General features: G+C 40.9%; 1 protein-coding gene across 1 annotated transcript in view; it reads right to left on the bottom strand.

Annotated features, from left to right (window-relative positions):
- Window positions 1-2268: 2268 nt before the first annotated feature.
- The window catches only part of AGK (acylglycerol kinase), a 35315-nt gene continuing 14892 nt past the window's right edge, over window positions 2269-22691 (bottom strand). Inside the window, exons 5-15 of the mRNA XM_026119732.2 lie at window positions 22062-22154; window positions 21033-21065; window positions 18939-19033; window positions 16789-16858; window positions 15859-15938; window positions 13786-13843; window positions 12250-12397; window positions 11048-11145; window positions 8702-8772; window positions 4475-4559; window positions 2269-2738 (exon numbers count right to left, since the gene is read on the bottom strand). Coding sequence (XP_025975517.1) covers window positions 2601-2738; window positions 4475-4559; window positions 8702-8772; window positions 11048-11145; window positions 12250-12397; window positions 13786-13843; window positions 15859-15938; window positions 16789-16858; window positions 18939-19033; window positions 21033-21065; window positions 22062-22154 — 969 coding nt within the window. The 3' untranslated portion in view covers window positions 2269-2600. The remainder of the gene's footprint in view (window positions 2739-4474; window positions 4560-8701; window positions 8773-11047; window positions 11146-12249; window positions 12398-13785; window positions 13844-15858; window positions 15939-16788; window positions 16859-18938; window positions 19034-21032; window positions 21066-22061; window positions 22155-22691) is intronic.

The raw sequence follows: 22691 nt of genomic DNA, 5'->3' as shown, positions 1-22691 counted from the left end.
TAGACCTCTACTCCTCCTTCTTGTTGTCCTTGGAGTTCATACAAAGAAAGTTGTGTGTCTTGATGTCAGAGAGAAACATATGAACTGAGTCCTTTCCTCAGCCCCATAAACTGTGGGTTCAGTCTCTACTTATTTTCTGTAACAATTTCCTCACATACCCACCCTGAAATAAAATGTTGCAATTCAGAAGTGTAGAAATACTCAATACTGGGATTAAAAAGGGAGGGTAAAATTTCTTTAACAGTAGTTATACCAGCTAACCAACTTCTGGGGGTATATCTGTGTAAATATCAGCCTGTCTCTCAGACTATCATGGCAGTTTAACAGCAAAACAGCATTAATACCAATTCTGAAAAGAGCTCTTGGTTACCCTCAAGCAAGGAATCACACTACAGCAGGAGCCATGCTTCTGAGTCTATGGAATGGAGTTAGTCATTTTCCCCTTAAAATGGTGCAGATGAACCAAAAGCTGGTTCCTATCATCTTTCCCCTTGGAGCAGGCTGGTTGAAGTTCAGACAGCTCTGATGTTATTTGCATCTTGCAGATAAAGAGTTGCTCCCACAGGCACGAGCCTGTGTAGAGGAACTGCTTACTGAAACATAGGTATTTTTTAAATACAATTAAAGCTTACCTTTCTGAAATGGCTGCTGCCTTGTCTTTCCTGCCACTTGAGCAAAAATATTGCTAATTTTATTACAGCAGCATCAGCTTGAGGAAAATTCAGGTGGCAAGAACTGTCACTGACTTGGAATGAGCCAGTGGCTGTAGAGCAATGTTCCAGGTGTCTCTGCCAAGCAAGAAGAGCAGAGCTCAGCCAACATCTTCCTCAGAGAGTGACCTGGGGTCCACTGGGCACTCTTAATTGCTGCAGATGAAATGAAAGACAGCACAAGACAGGCTCTGTCACCAGCATAACTATTAGAAAGCACTAGCAGGTTTCTTCTCCCCCCTACCTTAGCCAAGAAAGGGACAAGTGCTTTCCCTAATAGCTTATTTCCTGTTTCAGTTGCCTTAGGTAATTAGTTTCATCTTACTATTGCCCAGGGAAGGACAACATTCAGTTTGGTTACAGCATCACACCAAAAAAAAAAAAGAAAAAAAAAAAAAAAAGCTTTTCCCCTTTCAAAACATTTTTTCTCTAGCAGCTCTCCAGTAGAGGATGCTGTTGCAGCAGCATATAGCCCTTACAATGCTGCTATACTTCACTAATGTCATTTTGACTACAGCAAAGGATCAACTTAGGCTAGATCGAAGCATAACAGGAGAGGTGTATACAAACAGTGGTCACATCAGAAAAAAGTAAGAATTGATTTTGTTCTCCAGTAAGCAAGGGAAAATTAGGTAAACTTGTAAATTATAGTAAGAAGAGCAACACATAACCTTGCAAAAGTTAACAGTATTTCCTTACAGCAATTAAAGTGAAGCTATAAACAAAAGCTCAGAAAAGCAACAAAGCTAATTACAGAATTGTGGCTCAAGGGGATGCCATAGGTTGTGTAAAGAGTTATGAGGGCTGTTTACAGTAAAGGAGAAGAGCAGCCACACACAAAGACTAATAAGTCAGCTGAATGCCCTTTGTTGGCTTACTACAGGAATAAAAGGAATACTTACAAAAAAGGTTCATTTGGTTTGTTAAAGAATGTTTCCACATGCTATTTCATATAGCTTCAGGTCAAAGATGACATCTTCCAATTTGCTTCTGTGTAACATACCTAAACTTGATCAGAGATTATATTTCTACAATATTATTAACTGGAACTCTGTGCTGTTGAATCTGGCAAGATGAAAAAAATAACATAAGTATCTATAACAAATCTATCTTAATGAGCCACGCAAGGAATCAGTAAGTGATTTCAGAAGAGCAGAACCTTATAGAAGTTTGCAGATCATCAGCTGATATAGAGGGTTCCTTGTGCAGGTTTTGCTGTGTGAGGACAACTGTGAGCTCAAACTACATGAATTAGGGGGAAAAAAATACGGTAAAATTCCATTTTCAGACTTGGAAATATGCAAGCTGTAATCCAGCATACCAGAGGAAGCAGATACATACTGGGAGTTTTTAAATATCCTCTGAAACTTTTTATCACTGATCTCCAACTTGTTTTGTGACAGAGTAGATAACCAATCACCTGTTTTAACATGGCAATTCCAGCATTTCATAATTTCCTTAGCATTACTCCCCCAAAGCATTTTTTTTCATGATCCCAGGTTTCCTGAGATTTATACATAGACAAGGTAGACCTTAACTCTCCCAACACAAGAACAAGTGTGCTTTCATTTTACTTTAATATACAATTGCAGTAAAATAGTAGCATCTGGCACACAGCACTCAGCCTGCAGTGCTGTAAATGGAACACCGAGACTTCTTTAGGGGGAAGAAAAAGATGCCATCAAGTTAACATTCATTTCTTAGAGTCTAATTCACACTTTTAGCCCCTCTGAGACTTGCCAAATCAGTCACTTCCAAAAGAAGTACTTTGTGCATAAAATGGCCAAATGATTCATTAGTCTGGTGGGGTTAATCAAGTTAGTGAGGTCTCATGTGCCTTGAAGAGAACCTGATAAGGCTGGTGAACAGTGGTCCCTTTGACATGAATTCTCATTGAACTGCTGCATGGAGCATCTGCTCTCTCCTTCTGGGATCACAGAAGAAATGGAGTTTCCGGGGTAATAGCTTCACCTCCACAGGCATAACTTCATATTCCTCATTGTCAATGCTGAAGGCTCCTTCAGTGCCCTGTGTACAGATAACACGGCTGATCAGGCAGGGTTAAACACCAGATTATTACAGCAATGCTGTAATACTGATACCTGACTTTACTAATAGACTACAGTTGGATACTTTGCTGAGTGTTAACCAAGATGACCCCCTCACTATGCCTTCAAGCCCATTTGGTCTCAACAACACAGCGCTATCCTTCACCGCACATAATATATTAACAGTCTGCTGCGTAAGATGTTACCTCACTTAATTGCTAATTGGTGATAATTAAATGCTAGAGAGTTTTAATGACCCACATTGTTTATCCTGAAAGATTCTCTGCTATTGGAACTATAATTATATCCACTTATATCTTCTTGGTCTGCCAGTGGCGACCCAAGCTAATCTGCAGAAGTGCCTGTTAAATAACTCCTATTAAATCCATGTCACAAACACCTTTTGGTATTGTTTTACTATATTGAACTGAAATGTGCGATGCAAACTAATTCACAGGTCAGGAATTACTCAGCAGAATTTTCTTGGGCATTTCTTTATGGTGATGAAGTCACTAATAATTAAAACCATTCATCAAAATGGCAGGTTGACTTTATCTAAACAAATCTAGTGCCTGCTTTGCACGCACTTGCCTCAAGGTAGGATTGTGTCATGTGGCTATTCAAACTAGCTTCAAATGAGCTGGGATGCCAAAACGGCATAGATGGGAAAAAGCAGCATAGGTCCCAGATGCCACAGAGCTGTGGCAGTCCACACATACCAACATATTCTGCTTCTTTGCAAAACTAGTAAGACTCATCTGAACTGCCTCGATCAAGAAATCTAAGCACAGCACTACATTGTGCCATGCACAGATACCCTGTACATCTCAGCAGCAGTATGAAGACTTCCTTTTATACCACAACACTTACTTAGCTGCATTTAGCCCAGTACTCCAGAGTTTACTTATTTTTTCAGAATCACAAAACTGCTGTGATGCTGACTTGATTCGAGTATTAGGATCCTGGCTAATCACGACAGTTCGTGATTTTCTCTTTGTAGGCACAGATTTTTCCACCTTCTGGCATGTTCTACTCCCCCATAAAATAGAACTTTTTCATCAAATGATGCGAGAGCCATATATCATTTGAAAAAAGAAGTCATCTATGAGACCGGCTTAATCTCCTTGCAAAAGCAACAGTCCTCCCCCATTGCTCCAATAACAGTCTCTTTTTCCTAAGATGCAACAAAAGACTCATCTAATCTACACAGAGAGGTCTCAGTTTTGGCTTCTTTCTCAGCCTCACCTATTCAAAGTCCTGAGACACTTTCCTATGGTGATCTGAGTCCCACTGCCTTGTGTCACCCTCCCTTCCCTCCATAAGGCTTCTCATATTTGATACCTTCTTCTCTACAGCTTAATCCCTTCTAGGGTAACAGTGTAAAGGAAGAATTCAGTCTTCAAAATGTAAGGAGAGGGTGTGCATATGCAATGCACCTGAGTAAGAGACCACCCCTTGCAATGACCACCACTGTCTACATATAAGCGCTATCACTGCTCACTGGCAGAATGAAGCTTCCCCTGTGGTTTATAGACCGCTTAGGAAATTCCAGCATGCATCTCCTGGCCTGGGACTGTCTTGCTGTGCTTAGAAACTGTGTGTCTCACCAACAGTGTAATCACCTACCAAACCTGGAGTAGAGATTCCTTAATGCGCAGCATCAGCTGGTATCAGGAAGTAAAATGACATAGTTTTCCAACTCCCTCAACTTCTCACCTCTGGAAGCTGCAAGATGCACTTGCTGGCTTGGATGCACTGACTCCCTTCAGGGCACATTTGTGGATCACTCATCTTTTGACTTCTGTTCAAACCAAAAGAAAGGCAAGGTAAGGAGCAGATTCTGTCAGAAATAGCCATCTTTAGCAGTGATGCATCACTATGGTTTGGTAAATCACTATGGGTTTGGTAAATTTAGAAGTTATGTATATATGAACATATTTGCCATTTTAAGTGTCAGAGAGTAAAACAGACATTCTTTCTTATGTGGCAGTCAATACACATCAGTATTCACAGACAGCCTCCAGCCAATTTCTACTCCATCTCTCCCTGAACATTTCTGAACATATTTCTATAGCACAGTTTTGTGCTCCTCACTTACACGCTGAGCTGTACAATTCCCACAATGGATTGCTACCATCTCATCATATCTCACAAACATACATGATTTATCAGCAACCTAAAAAAACCCTAATGAGAATCACTGATAAAATCAGTTATATTCAACCCCTAAACAATCATCTAAAGAAAAAAAAAAATTCCCGCACCAATGCCAGTCAGCATAATTGTTCACTTTTGTCAGTTATTCTCTCTCTTCTGGTGGTACCTGTGAGATTCTTATTTACACACTGTACAGTATTTAGAGAAGTGATACTTTCCTACTTGTGTTGATGTAGAATGGGAGGACATAGAGGGCAGTTGCCTGTCTTAGGAAATTGGTGGTGCAAGTACAATTTGGTCTTTTTCAAGTCTTAGGTTGCTGTCCAGTCACTGGCTTAACTGTTAAAGAATAGTAGATTGTGATTCCTTCTGTACTCAAGGCATGCTGCCTCGGGGTCAGCACAACCTCTCTTGTGTACACTGACCTATTTCTGTCTTCTTCCTGACTGAAAATGCACATAGCCTTTCGGCTGACCTTTGACATGGGGTGCCCTGCACCCCAGGCAGTAACCCTTCAGTTTGCTCCCTTCTCCACACAGTCAGCAACACTCCATAAGCAAACAGGACAGGAGAGAGTTACAGTGTTAACATATCACAGCTCTCAAGCATGGCAGAATAACCACAGTCCACACAGACAGGCAGTATCAGCTGCCCACACCTATTCTGTCAGGCACAGGAATCTGTAGTAGACTGATACGAAAGGAGAGTGTATTTAAATAGTCACGCATTGCTCAGGAAAAGAAGTCGTAAGAACAGATCAGAAGAACCTTATATACCAAACATCCACACCCTCAGGAATGCAAGCTCCTCTTAAGATTGCAGGAAATTCCAGAGAAAGAAGATGAGAAGGTTGAAACAGGAGAGGATAACCAAAGACAAAGAAAGAAAAAGCTAGGCCACCAAAAGAAAGGACATGGGAGGGTGGAAGCAATATTAACTGTGGAAAGTTTGTTTTTAATCAAATATGTGTATACTAAAAGATTGAGGAGTGTATGTGAGGGAGTTGAGCATCCTTCCAGCTATACTGTCAGTTTACACAGTGCTGTACAAAGAAGCAGCAAGATTCCCTGCTTAAGGGTAACCTGTTTCAGGTTTAACATACAAGGTTCTAGATACTGCATACTGATGAGCAAGTAGATTTTTGGTCCATGAAGCTAAATGAGCCTCCACATAGGTGCAATTACAGGATCAAGGTGAGCTCAGAGACAAGACATAAAACTAAAGATCAGTCAGAGGAGCATGCTGGAAAAAGCAAATAGGTACAACTCCACTTAAATTTATTGCCTTGCTAGTGACTCTGTATTTTTATACAGAGGATAATAAGAATCAAAAATCATTTGCATTTGACTGAGCTCTTTACTCAAAACATGATAGCAAAGTGAAACAGAAGCAAGAACAACGTCCAACAGCAACAGTTTCAACTGATCACTTGATCCCATTCCACATGCTGAACTACAAAAACACAGGCAGAGAGAGAACCACAACACCTACTGCAGATGGCACACACAATTTTCACCTTGTTCTCATCGCCACAAGTGGCCAAAGTGAAACGATTCAGAGGAAGACTGTAACCAAAAGAAACAGCCTTCTACACTTCAGCTGATAACCACACTCACGCCCTGGAGAGACAGCTCTCCATACTATCATACACAGAACCTCAAGCTAGCTAGCAGGATGTGGATTACTGATGCTGCACTTTACATTTCCCCCTTTCCTTCCCTCCAGCACTTTATAATAGGTGCTACAGTGAAACCATCTGTTCTTCCCCCACCTCATCTTAAACATCAGCTCTACACTAGCTGCAGTTGCTGTTCATACAAATCTGATCCACAGCCAAGGGGCACTGTTATAAAACTGGGATGACCTACTCCTTTGTTTGAAACTCAACAGCATTTGCCCTCCAGCACTCTGATGCATTCCCCCTCCCAATGCTGCCTGAACTTGCATGCTAGTTTCCCCACAGGATGCGTGGTTCCTCTATGTGATCCAGCAGTTCTGATCAGCTCACATCAGTGCCCTCCTCAGTATGAAACTGCTTAATACCTGCATCAGTATGATATTTTCCCCAGAAACCTTGGTAACCGACCAAATACTGGTGAAGTATAAAACTACGCATTAAACAACAAAAAAAGCTTCTTCATACACTTTCTGAAGGTAAACACTACTGATGCTGGGCAGTGTGGACCCTATAGTAATGGGCTTGATTCTAGCCTGACTGCCAAACGGCACTGTGTGGTCAAGAGCCCTCTGAATACCCTGATTTTGCCTTGCAAAACGGTGCATTTTTTCTATTCCGACTTCTTTCTATAAGACTAATCAGTTGATCAGTTGCCCACATTCCCACACCTCCCTCATTGTCTTTCGTCGTTATCCATAGACTTCTGGGCAGCATTTAATCAAAAGAGCTCGTTTCTTTGAACGTTGCTTGAAGAGCAGCTCAAAGCTTTTGGTACTGCTTCTAATCAGCTCTAGCCAACAGGAGACGTTAACACTGATCAGGGGCTTTTTCTGCATGACACTGTTCTTGCAGTCAGAAACTGTGACATACTACTGGGTGAAGCATGTCCAGTCCACATGGGAGACACTCTCTACAGTACTGCATACTCAAATCTCTACCCCTTAGGTCACACCAGATCTCCTTCTTTCCTTCTGTAGTCTTTAAAGCAAAGATTTCAGTTCCAAAGCAACTTATAGTCCAAATGGCTGGTGCAATTCAAGTGCAGTAACACCTGATCCACTGTGTATGCATAGGTCAGAAGATCCTACCCCCACTAAGTCTTGTGGGATGCGCAAATAAGGAGTCTGCTGTGCTAGTAATAATGTAGACAAGACACACATGCAGGAATTATTAGGGCAACTACAAGTAGGTAGAAAAAGCACCCAAATCTTTCCATCTGTTTTCACTAGAGGGGGCCCTAAGACTAGAAAACAGAATCAGCAAATGAAAAAGATGATAGAAGAGCAGACTTGGACTTAGTAGGAAAGCCTATTGACAATAACAACTGTGCTGAAGATGTGACATATTTGCTAGTAGGCAAGTATGGAGGAGATGGGAAAAGCAGCTCTTATTTGTGTCTAGTGACCTACTAAAGTGCAGGAGAAAAGCACATTACAAGCCAACATTCCAAGCACAAAGAAGGCAACATGTTTTCACTCTTTCTCTACGTGCTGCTTATTCATACCTGCAACCTCCTTGCTTCACATACAGGCAGCACTAATATATTTGCTGAAAGTCCCTCTTTAAATGTGCATCTTCAAGAAGTCCTTCAAGCTCAAGTCCCATTTCTGAGAATAGTTACTGAGCTAAGGGAGCTCTTCACTTAAAACCAGAACCTGCCTTATAAAGCGTTCTAAAATTCCAGGTACCATTAGTCCAAATGTATCAGCTCAGCGACCCTTCTCTCAATCCACTGAGCAGCTAGACCTAAAAGTGCCTGGTGGCATGGCTATTGCCTTTACGACTGTCTTAAAAACTCTGGGTTACAATACTGTCATCCAAGTAGTACTGATCAACAGCAGTAGGGAAAAAGATGAAAGGTATTGGAAACTCAGAATTTACAAAGAACTCCAGGTAGATTACTCTACCTTGTTTCCAGAAAGTTGGTAAGAATTTTAAAAAACAGAATTTGTAATCCCCATGAATCATTACTGATTTATATCCTTTGCAGCCCTCTGGTTCTGACTTGTGCAGCACAGAATCAGAGAAAAGCATAATAAAAGCCCCAGAAACAGTTTTCTGACTTGTCCAGAGAATCTGACATCTTTTGGCAGTCTTCCCATACTCACCCTCTGTTTACAAACTGTCCTTTGCTGACAGTATCTGCTTCAATGCAAATATTCATGAAGTCTTCAGTACGCTATGGAAAAAGATTTGGAAATCAAACAGTTAACATTTCAAAATGCCACACCCTTGATGCTGCAGTATGTTCACAAAATGCCCAGTTCTTTGTCCCACAAAAGGAGACAGATGATGTATTTCTGGTGAACTTTTTTTTCTCTTGACTTGAGAGACCAAAGTTATAAATTATAGCTAGTAATTTCTTACTGAAGACTATTCACTTCTTGAAATCATGATTCACACAGCTGGCTTCTTGTTACCTTTCACACAATTATTAAAGACAACGAAAGCAGATCACTTGGGTTTATCTGTTCACACAGATCAGTGGGTCTTCCATGATCCCAAACAACAGTACAATGATGCCACATTTGGCAACCAAACACTACAGTAAGAGAGTTTTAAATAATACAAATTGGAAGTCAAAGTGTTCTCAATATTATCCTTTTAAATTCCTTATTTAGCAGGGTTTCTACTTGCTACATGCCCTACAAGCAACTATACAGTAAAGGTTTTGCCAGGAAAGCACTACGTTTTTTTGTTTTTTTTTAACATTTCTGCCCTGGCAAAAGTCCTAGCACAGATGCAATCAAAATAACAAAATTAAAAAAGAAAAAGCATCTACTAGTATAAAACTTATTTATTGGCCATATCTACAATAGGAGGCTTGGCACTACTGAGCTGCACCTCTATAGCTTTATCAGGCCCTCTTCAATAGCACAGGCTAGGCATGAATCTGAGGTGTGAGAAAGACAGGAGTGGCTGACAATACTCAGCAGACATGCCCTGGTGTGGATTCCAGAGAGCCATTGCTCAGCTTTGATGGCTGCAGGGACAATGGCTTCAAGGACAGGAGTAAGGGGCAGATATAAGAGGATCCATATCAGTAGAGAAAAGATGCAGTATCAAGATACTTGCAGTTCAGAAAAATAGAGAAGTGCAGCTGCCCTAATGTAAACTGGTCCATTTCTCCAGGCTACAGAAGAGACCTGAGAGAGAACCTTACATCGCTTTCTTCTTAAATACCAGTATTAAAGTGCCATTACTATACCACAATGCATCTTAAAGGCATGAGAAGGGAAAGAAAAAAAGGATGTAAGGGCTAGTCTGTGATAATGAGACAGTTTTTCAATTTATGGTAAGTCTGTTTTTACTTTACATCATTGACTAATCCAGTTCAGTGACTAAGATTTTCTATTCAAGGGCCCCTCAGAAACCAGTTTAAAAAAAACCAAACAAACAAACACGCCGCGCACACACACACACACACACACACACACTGGTAGCCTCAGTCTAGCTTCCATCATTACTTGTACACTGGCAGCCCAAATCGTAAACCAAGCATAAACTGAGAATGAATGTGGTATATTGTAAGCAGAACACAGGTGGAATTTTTAAACTAATTTGCCTGTTTTTTCTTGTCTGATCCTGCAGAAACAACCTATCAATATAACACAAATTTGCAGATTCTTAAACAGCAATTCTGAGCAAGAAATATGTTGCAGCCAGTTCAACACTTCCTGTCAATCTGGCTGCAGTGGCAGTGGTTTCCTGCAGCCATGAAAAAGACATGTATAGCGGCTCATCAGGTACCACTGTATTAATATTTTCCACTAGAACTAAAGATGAAGATCCATTCAAAAAGCTTTCATAGCAATGAAATTGGACCAAAGTGCAGACGTAAGCTAGAGACAGGTTGTGAAGCACTGAATGAACAGCACGAGCATGTCAAGAAGGTTATCACCAAAAGCGTTTTCTTGCTCCCTTGTTCTGCTCTTCTGCAACCACCTGCATTTCCCATCCCCTACTTTAGGGTAGCAGCTGTCCTTTCTCTAGCACCAGTTCTTTTTAACTCTTTGCTCTGCAAGTCAGGAGAGAGAGAGAGAACAAGAGCCATGATGCCAGGCAGACATTCAGGCTCACAGCTTCATTTCAGCACCAGCTGATAAAACAGAATTACATATGTATCTGATTTCCACTCTCCCATTGGTCAAAAAGGGAAGGAGTGCCTATTTTGATGCCTTTTTTCCTCCTGGGCAAACCTAAAGTTTCTGTTTGATTAGCGAAACCTTCTTGTTATACATATTCTTCCTGCTGTCACTGCAACCCAGTTTCACACAGGTCGCCAGGGCTTTCACACAGTCTTTGAAATTTGCCCATTCCTGGATTCAGTCATGGGCCCTGACATACACTGGGTAATAAGCTTTTTCCATGTAGACACAAGAATGGGAGTTTAGCAAGAAAGGAAAATTGTGTGGCCAGGGAGCATTTGGAATCCATTTGTACTATGCTCTTACTGTCAAATCGAGCTGTCTGTTCTGAGTTGCAATGGAAAGCTCAATGGTGGATATCTTCAATTCTTCCCAGTTGTCCTGGGTTACCTCCTGGGGGATTTCTGTGAATCCATAAAGGAAGATACCAGTAAGTAGAACTTAATTACACAGACCAACATTTCACTGCTGTAAAGCATGAAACATCAATACCAGCCACCAAAATCACTTTAACCCATTGTTACCACTAGCTTTGTTTCTTTCAAACTTAAAAAAATCTTAAAAAAGAAAAAGGGAGGTTGGAAGCATTGAAAAACAAACAAACGAACAAACCCCAGCATTCATACAGTAACAGGAATGATGATCAAGCATATTACGTGGCAGCCCTGTGATTCCTTGTGCCCATGGATTAATAAGTCTCCTGGGCTTGTACTACAGAAACATTTGAAAAACACAAGAAGTGCTGCTATCAAAAAAAAAAAAAAAATTTAGGGGATCTGATGTTTAGGGTGCTGCGGAAACACGTATTTTCTACAAGAGAAAACCCCAGAGTTCAGTTATCATATACAGGTCACTTAGTCCATGCTCCTGTATAATTCATCCCTGCTAACTGGAAGGAATGGGAAACACTAGTTTCACTGGCATCATTACAGATCACAGAAAATACATACTCCTCTTCTTTCTCCACTCTGCTGCATGCACTGCCTCACTAACAACCCAACGCAAGAGTGGCTCACAGGACATGCAGAAAGACATTCAGTCCTAGTGTTTCCAAGTAAGGCACTAAGAGAAATTTAAAACTTCTGCATGGCCCAAGTTCTATTGGCCTCTGTTTTGAGCAACATTTGTTGCTCTGTTTCAGCAAAACCCACATACACTGGAAAACAAGGGATGCTCCTCTCTCTCTAGCATGCTAAGAAGACATTCTACAGGAAGAAGATTTAAAGGAACTGGCCCATAAGTGCCTAATATCACCTACGGAGACTTATACAACAATGCCAAGCAACTGCAAACCCATCAAACACCTAAAGTTCTTTGCAAATTCACTTTTGCTTATGAGAAGACTGCTCCATTCCATTTTTGGCAGATGTCACTGTAACCGTCTTGACAAAGTCACAGTTAAAAAAAGATGTGAGAGACCAGAAAAGTAATGTAGAAAGAATTTATTTCTAGTCTATTAGAGGAGTAAAGCTCATCTCTGAGTTTATGCCAAAATACACGCTCCCTACCTTTTGGGGGAGATGACCAGTACAACGCAAGTCTTCTGTAAAGCCTCACATGCAAAGGAGGTCTGGATCGCTCTTCCTCTGGCTCTTCTGGAGGTCTCTCAGTTGGACCCAGATACGTGAGAGCAGCTTGATGTTTCTGAGGCCACTCCTTGGATTTACACAGAAAGGAAAGACAGAAGACAGAGGGTCTTTTGTTGAGCACCTAACGGTTTATTCTTTTTAGTACTTCAGCCTACTTATTCAGGCTGATGGACTAAGACTCATTGCCCCCAAGCGCTCCCTCAGACCTACTCAGATACCACCACTGCCTCAGCCTGCATTACAGCACTCAAGTCTCCAGATTCACACAAGCGAGTTGACATTTTTGCAGCTGGAAAAAGATTGTCCACAGTTCCCAAGTCTACTAACGTACTCCTTTCCCACACAGAAATGAGGTACTTTCCCCTCTCTAAGCAGAGGGGAAAGGGATGCTTTCTTTGCTGTTGATGTGTAGGAGGGTGACACATCTGCTTTTGGCTAGAGGTAAGGACCAAAACTGGCAAGCTCAACACTAACCTTTGAAAGCACATTTGGTTTCTGTATGGCACAAAGGCAACCTTAAAGTGCAACTGCACAGCAGGGTCTAGTGCAAACAGGCAAAGACTACAGTGCAGCACTAAAGCCAAGGCAGACCTCTGTTCTTCAACAACTCAAACAATCAGGACCTGACCTTGTAGTCAGGTGCTTATACACAGCAATACAAAGAACCAACCAAAGGCTCTTAAGGCGAGTCAGGTGAGCTTTATAAGGCATCTGAGAAACAAAAATATCTTTCACAGACACATTACCATTTAAATTCCCCTTACAGGAGCTTCCTACAAAGCACTGGCACTGTCACAGACAGTATGGGGGGAATGCACAATCTGATCTGCTGCAGCAGCTCCTGGGTATTTCTACAGCTTTTTCATCAGACTTTTCCATCTTCAGAGATCAGGAAAAGTGTGTGAATGAAAATGTGTCACTCTTCATGCAGGTCAGATTTTAAACTTTCTAGAGTCAATTTTAAGCATCAGAGAACTTTAAAGTGCGACATAAGCTATTAATCTTCATGTTCATTTTACTACACATGCAAGCATGATTATCAACATTCATGAGCAGTCTAATTATAGACACTTCTGTCAGATGAATAAATCAGAATGAAATGTTATCGTAAGAAAGATGGTTGGGAAAAGGTGACAGAGCACTCTAACCATTAATCTGCAGCACCACCATTGCTCTCCAGTTTCAAAGGTAGTTACTGGCTCCCCCTGGTGATCTTGTAGCAACAGATCCTTAGAAAAGAGATTTTTAAAAATATTCCTCCTCCTCTTCATCTCTCCAAAAGTTAAGTTTACATCTACCCATAGGTGTTTGAACAAGTCGCGTTTCCCTCCCATTTTAATTATTACCAGAACCATCCACAAAAACTTGCACATAGCATATACAAAGCACAGTCAGCCTTTTGACTTCCCAGGTACACAGGCATTAAAAAACACACTTTTTTCAATTATTCTTTACCTTAAATGTACTGAAAAAGTGAGCGGCTTTGGTTTTCAGAGGCCCAAGGTACCAGTACCTGAAAAAAGAACACAGACAGAACTCCTTAGATATCTGGGGTCCATACTGGGATACAGAGAAATCATACATGAAGTCTGAGCACACAGACTCGTTTGCCACTGAAGCTTGTGTTCTTCTGCATTCTTTAACTTTGTATTACTACAAGATAAGTTTCTGCACGTCACCAGAGGCTTAGCAGTGACGTCCCTTTCCCGAGTTACACAGATCACAGAAACGCAGTATACAATCTTCACTACAGGCAGCCTGACACCTCAGCAGCAGATTTTTACCTAGTTATGTGACACAACTAGGAATGATTTAAAGATCTGGTGTCTAATAGCTGGCGGGACACAACTTCGCAGTATGCACTAAAGAATGAAGTTAGATGAAACAAACGTCAACAGCATCAGAGATGAGAGAACAGAGCCAGTAAACATTCAATTGCCCCAAAGAATTCGCAGATCAAACAAACAAACAAACAAAAAGACTCAATGTTTTTGTTTTGTTTTGTTTTGTTTTTTAATTTCATCAGCCATAAAGCATTGCACAGAATTTAAGCATGCTGGTCTTGGCATTCATTTTGGTCAGTCTTCCAACAAAGAAGGTCAATACAGCACATGAAATGTCATCAGTTCAAGGGTGCCAGAGATACAAGTATATTCGCTTTTACCTACAAAGGCATGCAACTGTCACACTGCTCCCACAAAGCCATGGAAGAGCCACTGTCTGTAAAATAACAAACCCTCAAAAACATGAAACACAGCACCATGCCTCCACTAGGACAGGGCTTAGAGCAAGGATAGCCAGATAAATTTCTGGAACTGCAATTTGCAGCTCAGCTTCCACTGCAGTAGGCACCTTCTTTTCAATAAAAGATCAGCTGTACTGGAATACACCAAGCATCCATTCAGCCCAATATCCAGTTTCTGACAGGGGCCAAAAGTGGATGCTTCGGGAGAAGTACAAGAACAGGGCAAGCACATGTGATCCTTCTCTCAAGTGCACTCTCGGCCCCCATCTATCTGTGGCTGAAGCGCTTTCCAAGCTGGCTGCGTTTTCTATGCATTCAGTAACACTGAAGGAACAGAATGACGTTTGAACAAGTCCACACCACTCCAAGTCAACGAAATGCTGTCATGCCTCTGACACAGAGTCCAAAAGACTCCTAGCAAAGGGAACTGCTGCAGGAAGAGACAGGAAGGCTGACACTCAGCAAAAACATAGCATGGGCAGGAAACCTAGTGAGACTGCAGGGAGGACAGAGGAGGCACTCCCTTAATCTTGGGCCTGCAATTCACAGGAGAGTCTGCAGCAGCCAAGTCAGCACCCACACCAGCTACTGAACACGCCCTATGCCTCCCAGCGACAACCACCCTGGCCATTTACCATACCTCCCCTACTCCACATCATCCCTCACCAAACCCTTTCAAATGTCTGTCAGTCAGACCAAAGAGATCTCTTGCTTCCTGAGAGAGACAGCTCATTCACAAAACAAACACACTGTATTTCCTGGTAGCTGTTTAAGTGCAGAGAAAGCAGCAGCATGTGCTGCAATTCCCCCTGAATAGTCCAAGAAGTGAACTGCTTTGGCCAGGCTGCTCCTTCACCAGATAATACTAGGCACTTTGATACACAGACAGTGGCATATTAAATGTCCATTTGGAAAAAACCCCAACAATTATTAGTTTAGCATTCAGAAAACGGTCATCAGACAGTACAGTCCATGCCATGTCTGGCAGGAACTGAAGGACATTTCTATCCCATCTTATGTTTCTTGTTGGAATTGAGTTACAGAGTCAGCGTGCATCTTTTCATTGGCAACAGATGAAAGACAATGGCCAAGTACTTTATTTGACTTTACTCAAGGGAGAGCTTTTCCCACTGATTCAATCTGAAAAGAGTCCCAGAAGTGGGCACCACAAGGCAAACAAAAAAGAATACTGGGGGGGAGGGACTTCATTGTGAAAGGAGGTATTTGTTTTTAAACAACAGATGTTAAAAAAGGTATCGCTTTGAAAAACAGTATTTCCATACTTGCTAACTTTAACTGCTGCATCTCTGTAAGATCCCCATCTTAACCCAGTCATTGCAAACACAGGCTGTTCCTTTTCTCCCTGTAAAGAAAAATAAACAGTGCAAAATTGCATTCTCTTATGTTTTTTTTCCCAACTTTTCTTTCCAACTAGAAAAATATTGTTTCTATGTGAAAATTGATCTCTCATTAATACCAAGAGTGAAACTTCACAGCGAGGGTAAGATAAATAGTAACAGCAATAAAGGCTAAGCAGAATTTAAGTTGTGTACGTTCCATCTACCCCCAGAGAGGAATATAATAGGCGAAGTTTTTAGAGGTTGATTGAGTCTGACTGCACACCCAGCAGGTGACATTTCATTTTGTGGATACTGTCACCCCAAAGCAAGGAGCTCTGCACAGCAACACTTGGTCCTTGCTGCAGAAACCTATATTCTGCAACATAAAGGAAAAAATAGGTATTCAAAAAGCATACTGTGCATAGTCAAAGGTTTTCTCATCTCTCACTTTTCAGTTTGGAAAGGAAAGCTATTACTTCCACAATATGAGATGTATTAAATCAGCTCAGACAACTATTGTTATCTCTCACCATTTCCACAGAAATATCAGTGTTAATAAGTTTTGCATTCACTGAAACCCTCTTTTCAGACTTGCAACAAAGTATTCAGGCATTCAAGTATTTTCTCCAGTTTAGACCTTCTGATGTCACAGCATTCAGCTGATGAAATGACTGTCACTAGAACTGAAGATGTCATCAGCCAAGATCCATGACAGCATTACACAGAACAAAGACATTCCATGAAACCACTTGCTTCCCTGGATCCCTCAAAACTACCAAGAATGGAGAAACCAGAACAATATGAGAAAATGAAAGTTTTAGGAATGTTGGATTTAGTTTGAATGCTGGGTGCCAAATAAGCAGATACTTTTACCTTGATCTGCAAGACATCAAGTGGAACCGTCTCTCCCTTCAAAATGGCCAACGTAGCATTAATAATATGTCTGGAATACAAACAGGAAAAAGAATAAGCTTTAAAATTGCGCATTTTTTTCAGCAAAGTCCACTATCAAGCTGGATTGTTGTTTTTTTTTTTTTTAAATAAACATTGTGTCAGCCTAGAGAAAGAAGTCTGCTGAAGTGCAGCACTTTCTTAAAACTGGAAAGCAAACTGGGCAGCTGTGATGCATGACAAAGCCTGTGTCCTACCAAGCAGCAAAACATCTGAAGAACCAAAGGATGTTTGCAACCAGATGCAGATGTTTCTTTTCTTAAATATTCCTCCTTCTTTAACTAATCTAGCAGATCATGCACAAACTCTGTTACTCGCTGTTTTTGATGCTTAAATATTAAGGACCAATATCATGGATTTATTTTATCAGTGGCAGATATAACAACCTGGGAGGGAAAGGGAGAGAAAGGAGGGAAAGGCATGAGACTGGTCTCAATTCATATGTGTGGAACAAAAATTGCCTCAATATGTTAATTTGTTTTGAAGTCTTTTACCAATATAAATCTACCTGTTATCACTGCCCATCTTGCTTTGGCCTCAGTGAAGTTGCTGACAGTAGTTACAGCTCCTCCTCATTTCAAGCCACGGAATGTGGCACTGAAGATTTTGTAACCAAAGTGTTCAAGTTCATAAAGAGGTCTCTGTGTTCCGGCCTTGAAGCCTTATTAAGATCACTTCCTTATTTTTAAGTTGGGTATAATTTAAATTCTATATTGTGCACATTTCCAGTGTCACAGCTGGACAGGGAAAAAAAAAGAAAAACAAAACCAAATGCAACTTTTAGATCCAGTTTCAATACTCAGTTGTACCAGCAGGAGAAATTGCCTTTGGTTCACTGGGTTTAGAATAACGAGATAGAGAAAGAAGCTGTTCTTCCCTCAGCCCTTCACTTCTCCCAAGTCTTACCCTTCTCTAAGGCTTCTGCAATTCCTAACTCCAAAGTAAGATCCAATTGTGCAGAAAACCAAAGCCCAAATATAAACATATGTATTTTAAATGTTACTACTGCACTTCTTAAGGCACGTTCTGTTACTCGTGGGGTTTGTTAAGCAGCCTATTGACCAAATTCCTCCCAACTTCACCAATACGCTGCAGCCCTCACCTAAGCAGTTCATTACCTGGGGACAAGAAGATCTTTCATTTCAAATAGCTTCTTTAGAACCCAAACATATATTATTATTCTAATCTTAGCTGTGGATTACAGCCTTGTCCATCTTGCCAAGTTTCAAAGCACTCTGGTGGTTTTAATGAAGGATGTTATGCCAGTTGGCTTGTGGGTTTTATGTATGATGGATACCAGCAAGGGTTCCGTAAAGAAGAATGCTAATGAGATACTGGGAAGGGATTTCAGGAGCAAGGAAATATATTCATTATTATGGGAAGAGAGAGAGAAAAAAATTAAAAGGTACAAGATGTGGGGAAAAGAAAAGATTAGCTGACTGACCTTTTTATTTTAGGAGTGGACAAAACTTACAACAAGCTAAAATGCAGGCAACAGATACTGCCAGACTGGATCAGATCCAAGATGATGATAGATAGATTCAGAATGCTGGACAGTTCCCAGCATCAGTCCGTTCACAGAGAGGGCCAAGAAACTTTGCAGAAGTCAGTGATGGGATCCAGTCTCCTAAAGAGATTCTTGTATTCCTTATTATGCAGCTGCATATCAGGTTATATGCAGACTGGTTTCTAGAATTCTTAAACTGGAAGAGGGATGGAAAGAGGATTGGGGTTTATGTTTTGTCATATCCCTGATACTGTATTTCTGACTATTCCTAAGAGGCTTGATCCTTTTTATCTTTTTTGAATCATGCCAAACTCTTAACATGATGTGATCACAGAGACATTAGCTACAGAAAATGATTTTGTGTTCCAATAATACGCATACTTCCTTCCTTTAATTTTTATTCAGTTTTGGAAGTCATTAACTCAGGCGAGTCCAGAGAATCATCAGGCTCTGCCCGGAGACTGCCAAGTCCAATGTAACATAGAAGAAAAAGAAAGTACCAAACTACCAAGAAGCACTGCTCCTTGAAATCAAACAAAAGCCCCCTTTCAGAAACAATACTTACTGAACTTGGTTCATGCTCTCAGGGTAGAGTGTGTGGCTCAGAGTGCTGGTCTTTCCAAGGGGTATGAATCCTATAGGAATCTTACTGAAGGCAGCCTGGATGCATGAGAAGAGTAAATTAACATTTGCATCAGCTAAACGAAGTTTCCTGTGTGAAGATCACAGCTGTGTCTGATATCACCCCTTTGGCACTAAGCAGCCAGGCACTTCCTTAAATGAGGCAGTAATACATAATGACTCAGAACATGGCATCCAAATCTCTGAACCCGCCAGTGCCAACTGGTTACAAAGGAGCTCTCTGTAGTCATTAAGGGCATTGTTACATGCAGGTTGGCAGATATGTACTAACTAATGTATGGATTCTGTCAGCAATCTGCCATCTTTCTTAATACTGATGGTGGCATCTGAAGCTCTGAATCGCATTTACCATTGCAAAAATCCCTCTTTGATAGAGCAACCTTGCATGGCAAAGAGATTTTCTCAGTTAAGCAAAGGAATTTAATTGATTCCTCTGGCATCCGCATTTTGAAGCGGCAGAAGGCCTAATTTTTGTAAGTCACTGACCATGTTATTTTTTGTATTATAGTTCAGCAAAGGAGCTTCTGAAGGAGCAAGTTATTACACTATACCCCATAATAAACTGCACTCCTTGAAGCATGTCAGCAAATCAGTGTAAACTACTGTATATCACAATGTACCATCTCCCTTCTGGGTGCTACTGTTAGCAGCACCATGATACTGCAAATCTATGCTGGCTAAACAATATTCCTCTCACTTCATGCCTACCTACTCTTCCTTGCTACCTCTCTACACTCTTCCCTGCTACCACCTATACATCAGCTCATCTCAAACACCCTTCTTTCATTTTCCTCAGAATTGTTTTATAGCTTACAGAAGACAGGCTATTTGCAGCTCATGCAGTTATGCTCTGCTCCCTTGACTACTAGGAACAGCATCTCCAGAACACCTTGCACAGGCTCTTCTTACTCAGACAACAGTGGTAGGACATATCCAAGTAAAAAGCATAAGCAGAGCACAAAGTGAGGGGGCTGAAATGCATTTTTTTACTTCTAGGATAGAACGATATGAGGGACAAGAAGAATTCTCTGGCCAAAGAAATCAAGTGACACAGCAGTAATACTACAATGCAGTATTTCATCCAAAATAGTGCTGCATACAGAACTGCTGTACGCACGTCTACTGCAAATGCTACTGCAAATCAGCGCAAGCTACATCAAGACAACAAAAAACAGAGAAGAAGAAACAGCCAATAAAACCTCCAACACTTTTCTTCCAGACTCCTTAGATTATAAAGGTCTTATGTGCCAACTATAATAATATTAAATTAAAAAAAAGGTATTTCTCTGAACTGATAGAGCTAGTGCCCCTTTAAAAATACTGGCTTGATTGCAGAGTTTCTCTCGTCGCATTCAAACAAAGCAACTGCCTAAAGAGATACAATTTTAGCTGCCAAGGATATCATCATATTCTTGTCTAGATCATTTAATTGAGTTTTTGCCAGCTCCTGCCAGAAGGTTTTGGGAACACTGTCCTCCCTATTTAAAAAGAAAAATCTCTCTTATTTCCAGTATGAGTATTCTACCTTGAGAAGTTAAGATTTGCTTTCTGCAACCATCTACATAGGTAGATATTCACTGCTTGGAAAAAAAAAATGGCAAAACAATCATAAAGCAGTAAGAGGACAGCCACAACTGAATTCAGTTTCAAGCTTGTACAAACACAGGCAAACACGTATTTTGCCCAATGCTTCTGCCAAACAAAGCAGCATACACAGCTGGTCCATGGTTCTTTGAAAGTTGTGCATCTGGCTTCTCAACGATCCCTGCTCTGCCACTAGAAACTTCCCAAAGTCTCGGCTGGGGAGCCGTTGCACTCCCTGAGAAAGGGAATGAAGACCAATGCGCAGAATTGCGGGACACTAGCATGGCTGACTCTTCATGCAGAAAGCTGGCATGGGATTACTAAGCAACAGTATCTGTAGAAGACAGCTGGGGCCAAGAGATCACAACGAATGCCCGAGATATGCCCCTAAGAAATAAACAAACAAAATTTTAAGAATGACAGACTTCCTCACCTCATCTGCTCTGCGGAGAAGTCCAGTTATGACCTAAAGAAAAAAAAAAACCTCTAAAAAAATAGCAGAAATGCTCAGCTTTGAGAATTTTGTTTTATAGTTACAGTAGAAAGCTACGAAAATCATACATAATTTGCTCTTCAGAAAAGACTTATGAAGAATATACTCTTTTATGGAATGTGCTGTTTGTTGTTGCTTACATGAGAAAGGACACGCATCCAGTGCGCTAAAATGATGGAAATAGCAGGGTTCTGAGTGTACAGGCCCCCAAACCAATGCCAGCATAAACATTTTAACACTGAATAGACCCAGATGGCTCTGCATAATGCAACAATAGCATTGCTCAGCATGCAATTAACAGTAATCGATTCTAAGGCCAGGAGAAACCTGCAGATACACTTTGACCACTTTCTCTTAAGGCCATTGCATTTCATTTAGCCATTCCCTTACGAATACAGTAGTTAGCATTTCTGGAGATGCTTTAATAAAATACAGCCTGTCTCAAAAGAGAGATTATGCCCCTAGTTCTGCTGGTAGTTTGCTCCTATGATTAACTGTCCTGATGACAGCCATACTATAGCACATACCACGCTTTACCATGCTTTATCATTCCCACATACTTTTTAAATTATGTGACTCCCACTTAGCAAAACATGCATTCCTTCTGGGATGTACAGATAGGCTAGGAATTAACTTTGAAAATTAAACCATTACAGCTACATCACATAGAAATAAAAAGTTGGAATCGTCTCCCCAGATAACTTTCGTGTTCTAAAATAAAATTCTGGAAGGCAGTTATGTCAAACACTCTTGCTCTCTCTCTCTTTCCTCCCATGGTCACTTTTAGGCTAATAGCAACTAGCGGAGTTTTCTTATCTCCAGAAAATTATAGCATTGACTGAAAACACGGATGCTAAAATGGACAAGTCACCAGCGAGAACTGCTGTGATGTTGTCACATTACACAGACTCAGTCTTCTCACCCTCAGCCTATGACTCTCAACAAAACAGGACAGAGCTCCTGCAGTACCTCTTGCACTGTGCCATCCCCTCCTGCAATAATGATCAGATCTGTATTTTCCATCAGTTCCAGCAGCTTTTTTGCTTGCCCTTCATAATCAGTCTGAAGAAACAGAAACCGAAACATGAGAATTCAGGTGACCATTTCTAGGATTTCTCTTCTATAGAAAGCAAAGAGCAATCTAACCATTTACTCAATACTAGTTCTCATATAGTACAAAGTACTGTACACATCTTGCATTATATTCACTGAAATCTCTTCTGCTTATGAAGCAAGTCGACTGCTTAATAGAATATAAACAAGCAAAGCATAAACGGAATATCACAGTAAGCCTCATTCAATAGATTTAGAAAATCCCAGCAATAATCAAATTTTCGGGTACTTTTACATTTAAACAAAGCACAAGCAAGCACTGGCATGCTCTTGCAGTTAAAATCCTAACATCTTTAGCAGCCAAAGTGGTCCTGATCATGGTTTTGTCTCCTCTGAAAGGCAGAATCAGAGGTAGAAAAGGTTGCTGCCCAACGACAGGTTAGGAAAGCCCGTAGTTGCAGTGAAGACTGCACTGACTTGCCAAATCATCAAAACTATTTTCTGCAAAACCAATCTTTTTTCAGGGACATCTCAGTTACTGGCTCA

This window comes from Dromaius novaehollandiae, chromosome 1 (genome assembly GCF_036370855.1).
Source record: "Dromaius novaehollandiae isolate bDroNov1 chromosome 1, bDroNov1.hap1, whole genome shotgun sequence".
Lineage (NCBI taxonomy): Eukaryota > Metazoa > Chordata > Aves > Casuariiformes > Dromaiidae > Dromaius > Dromaius novaehollandiae.
Note: the sequence above shows the minus strand (reverse complement) of the source record. Positions and strands in the feature narration are given on the sequence as shown.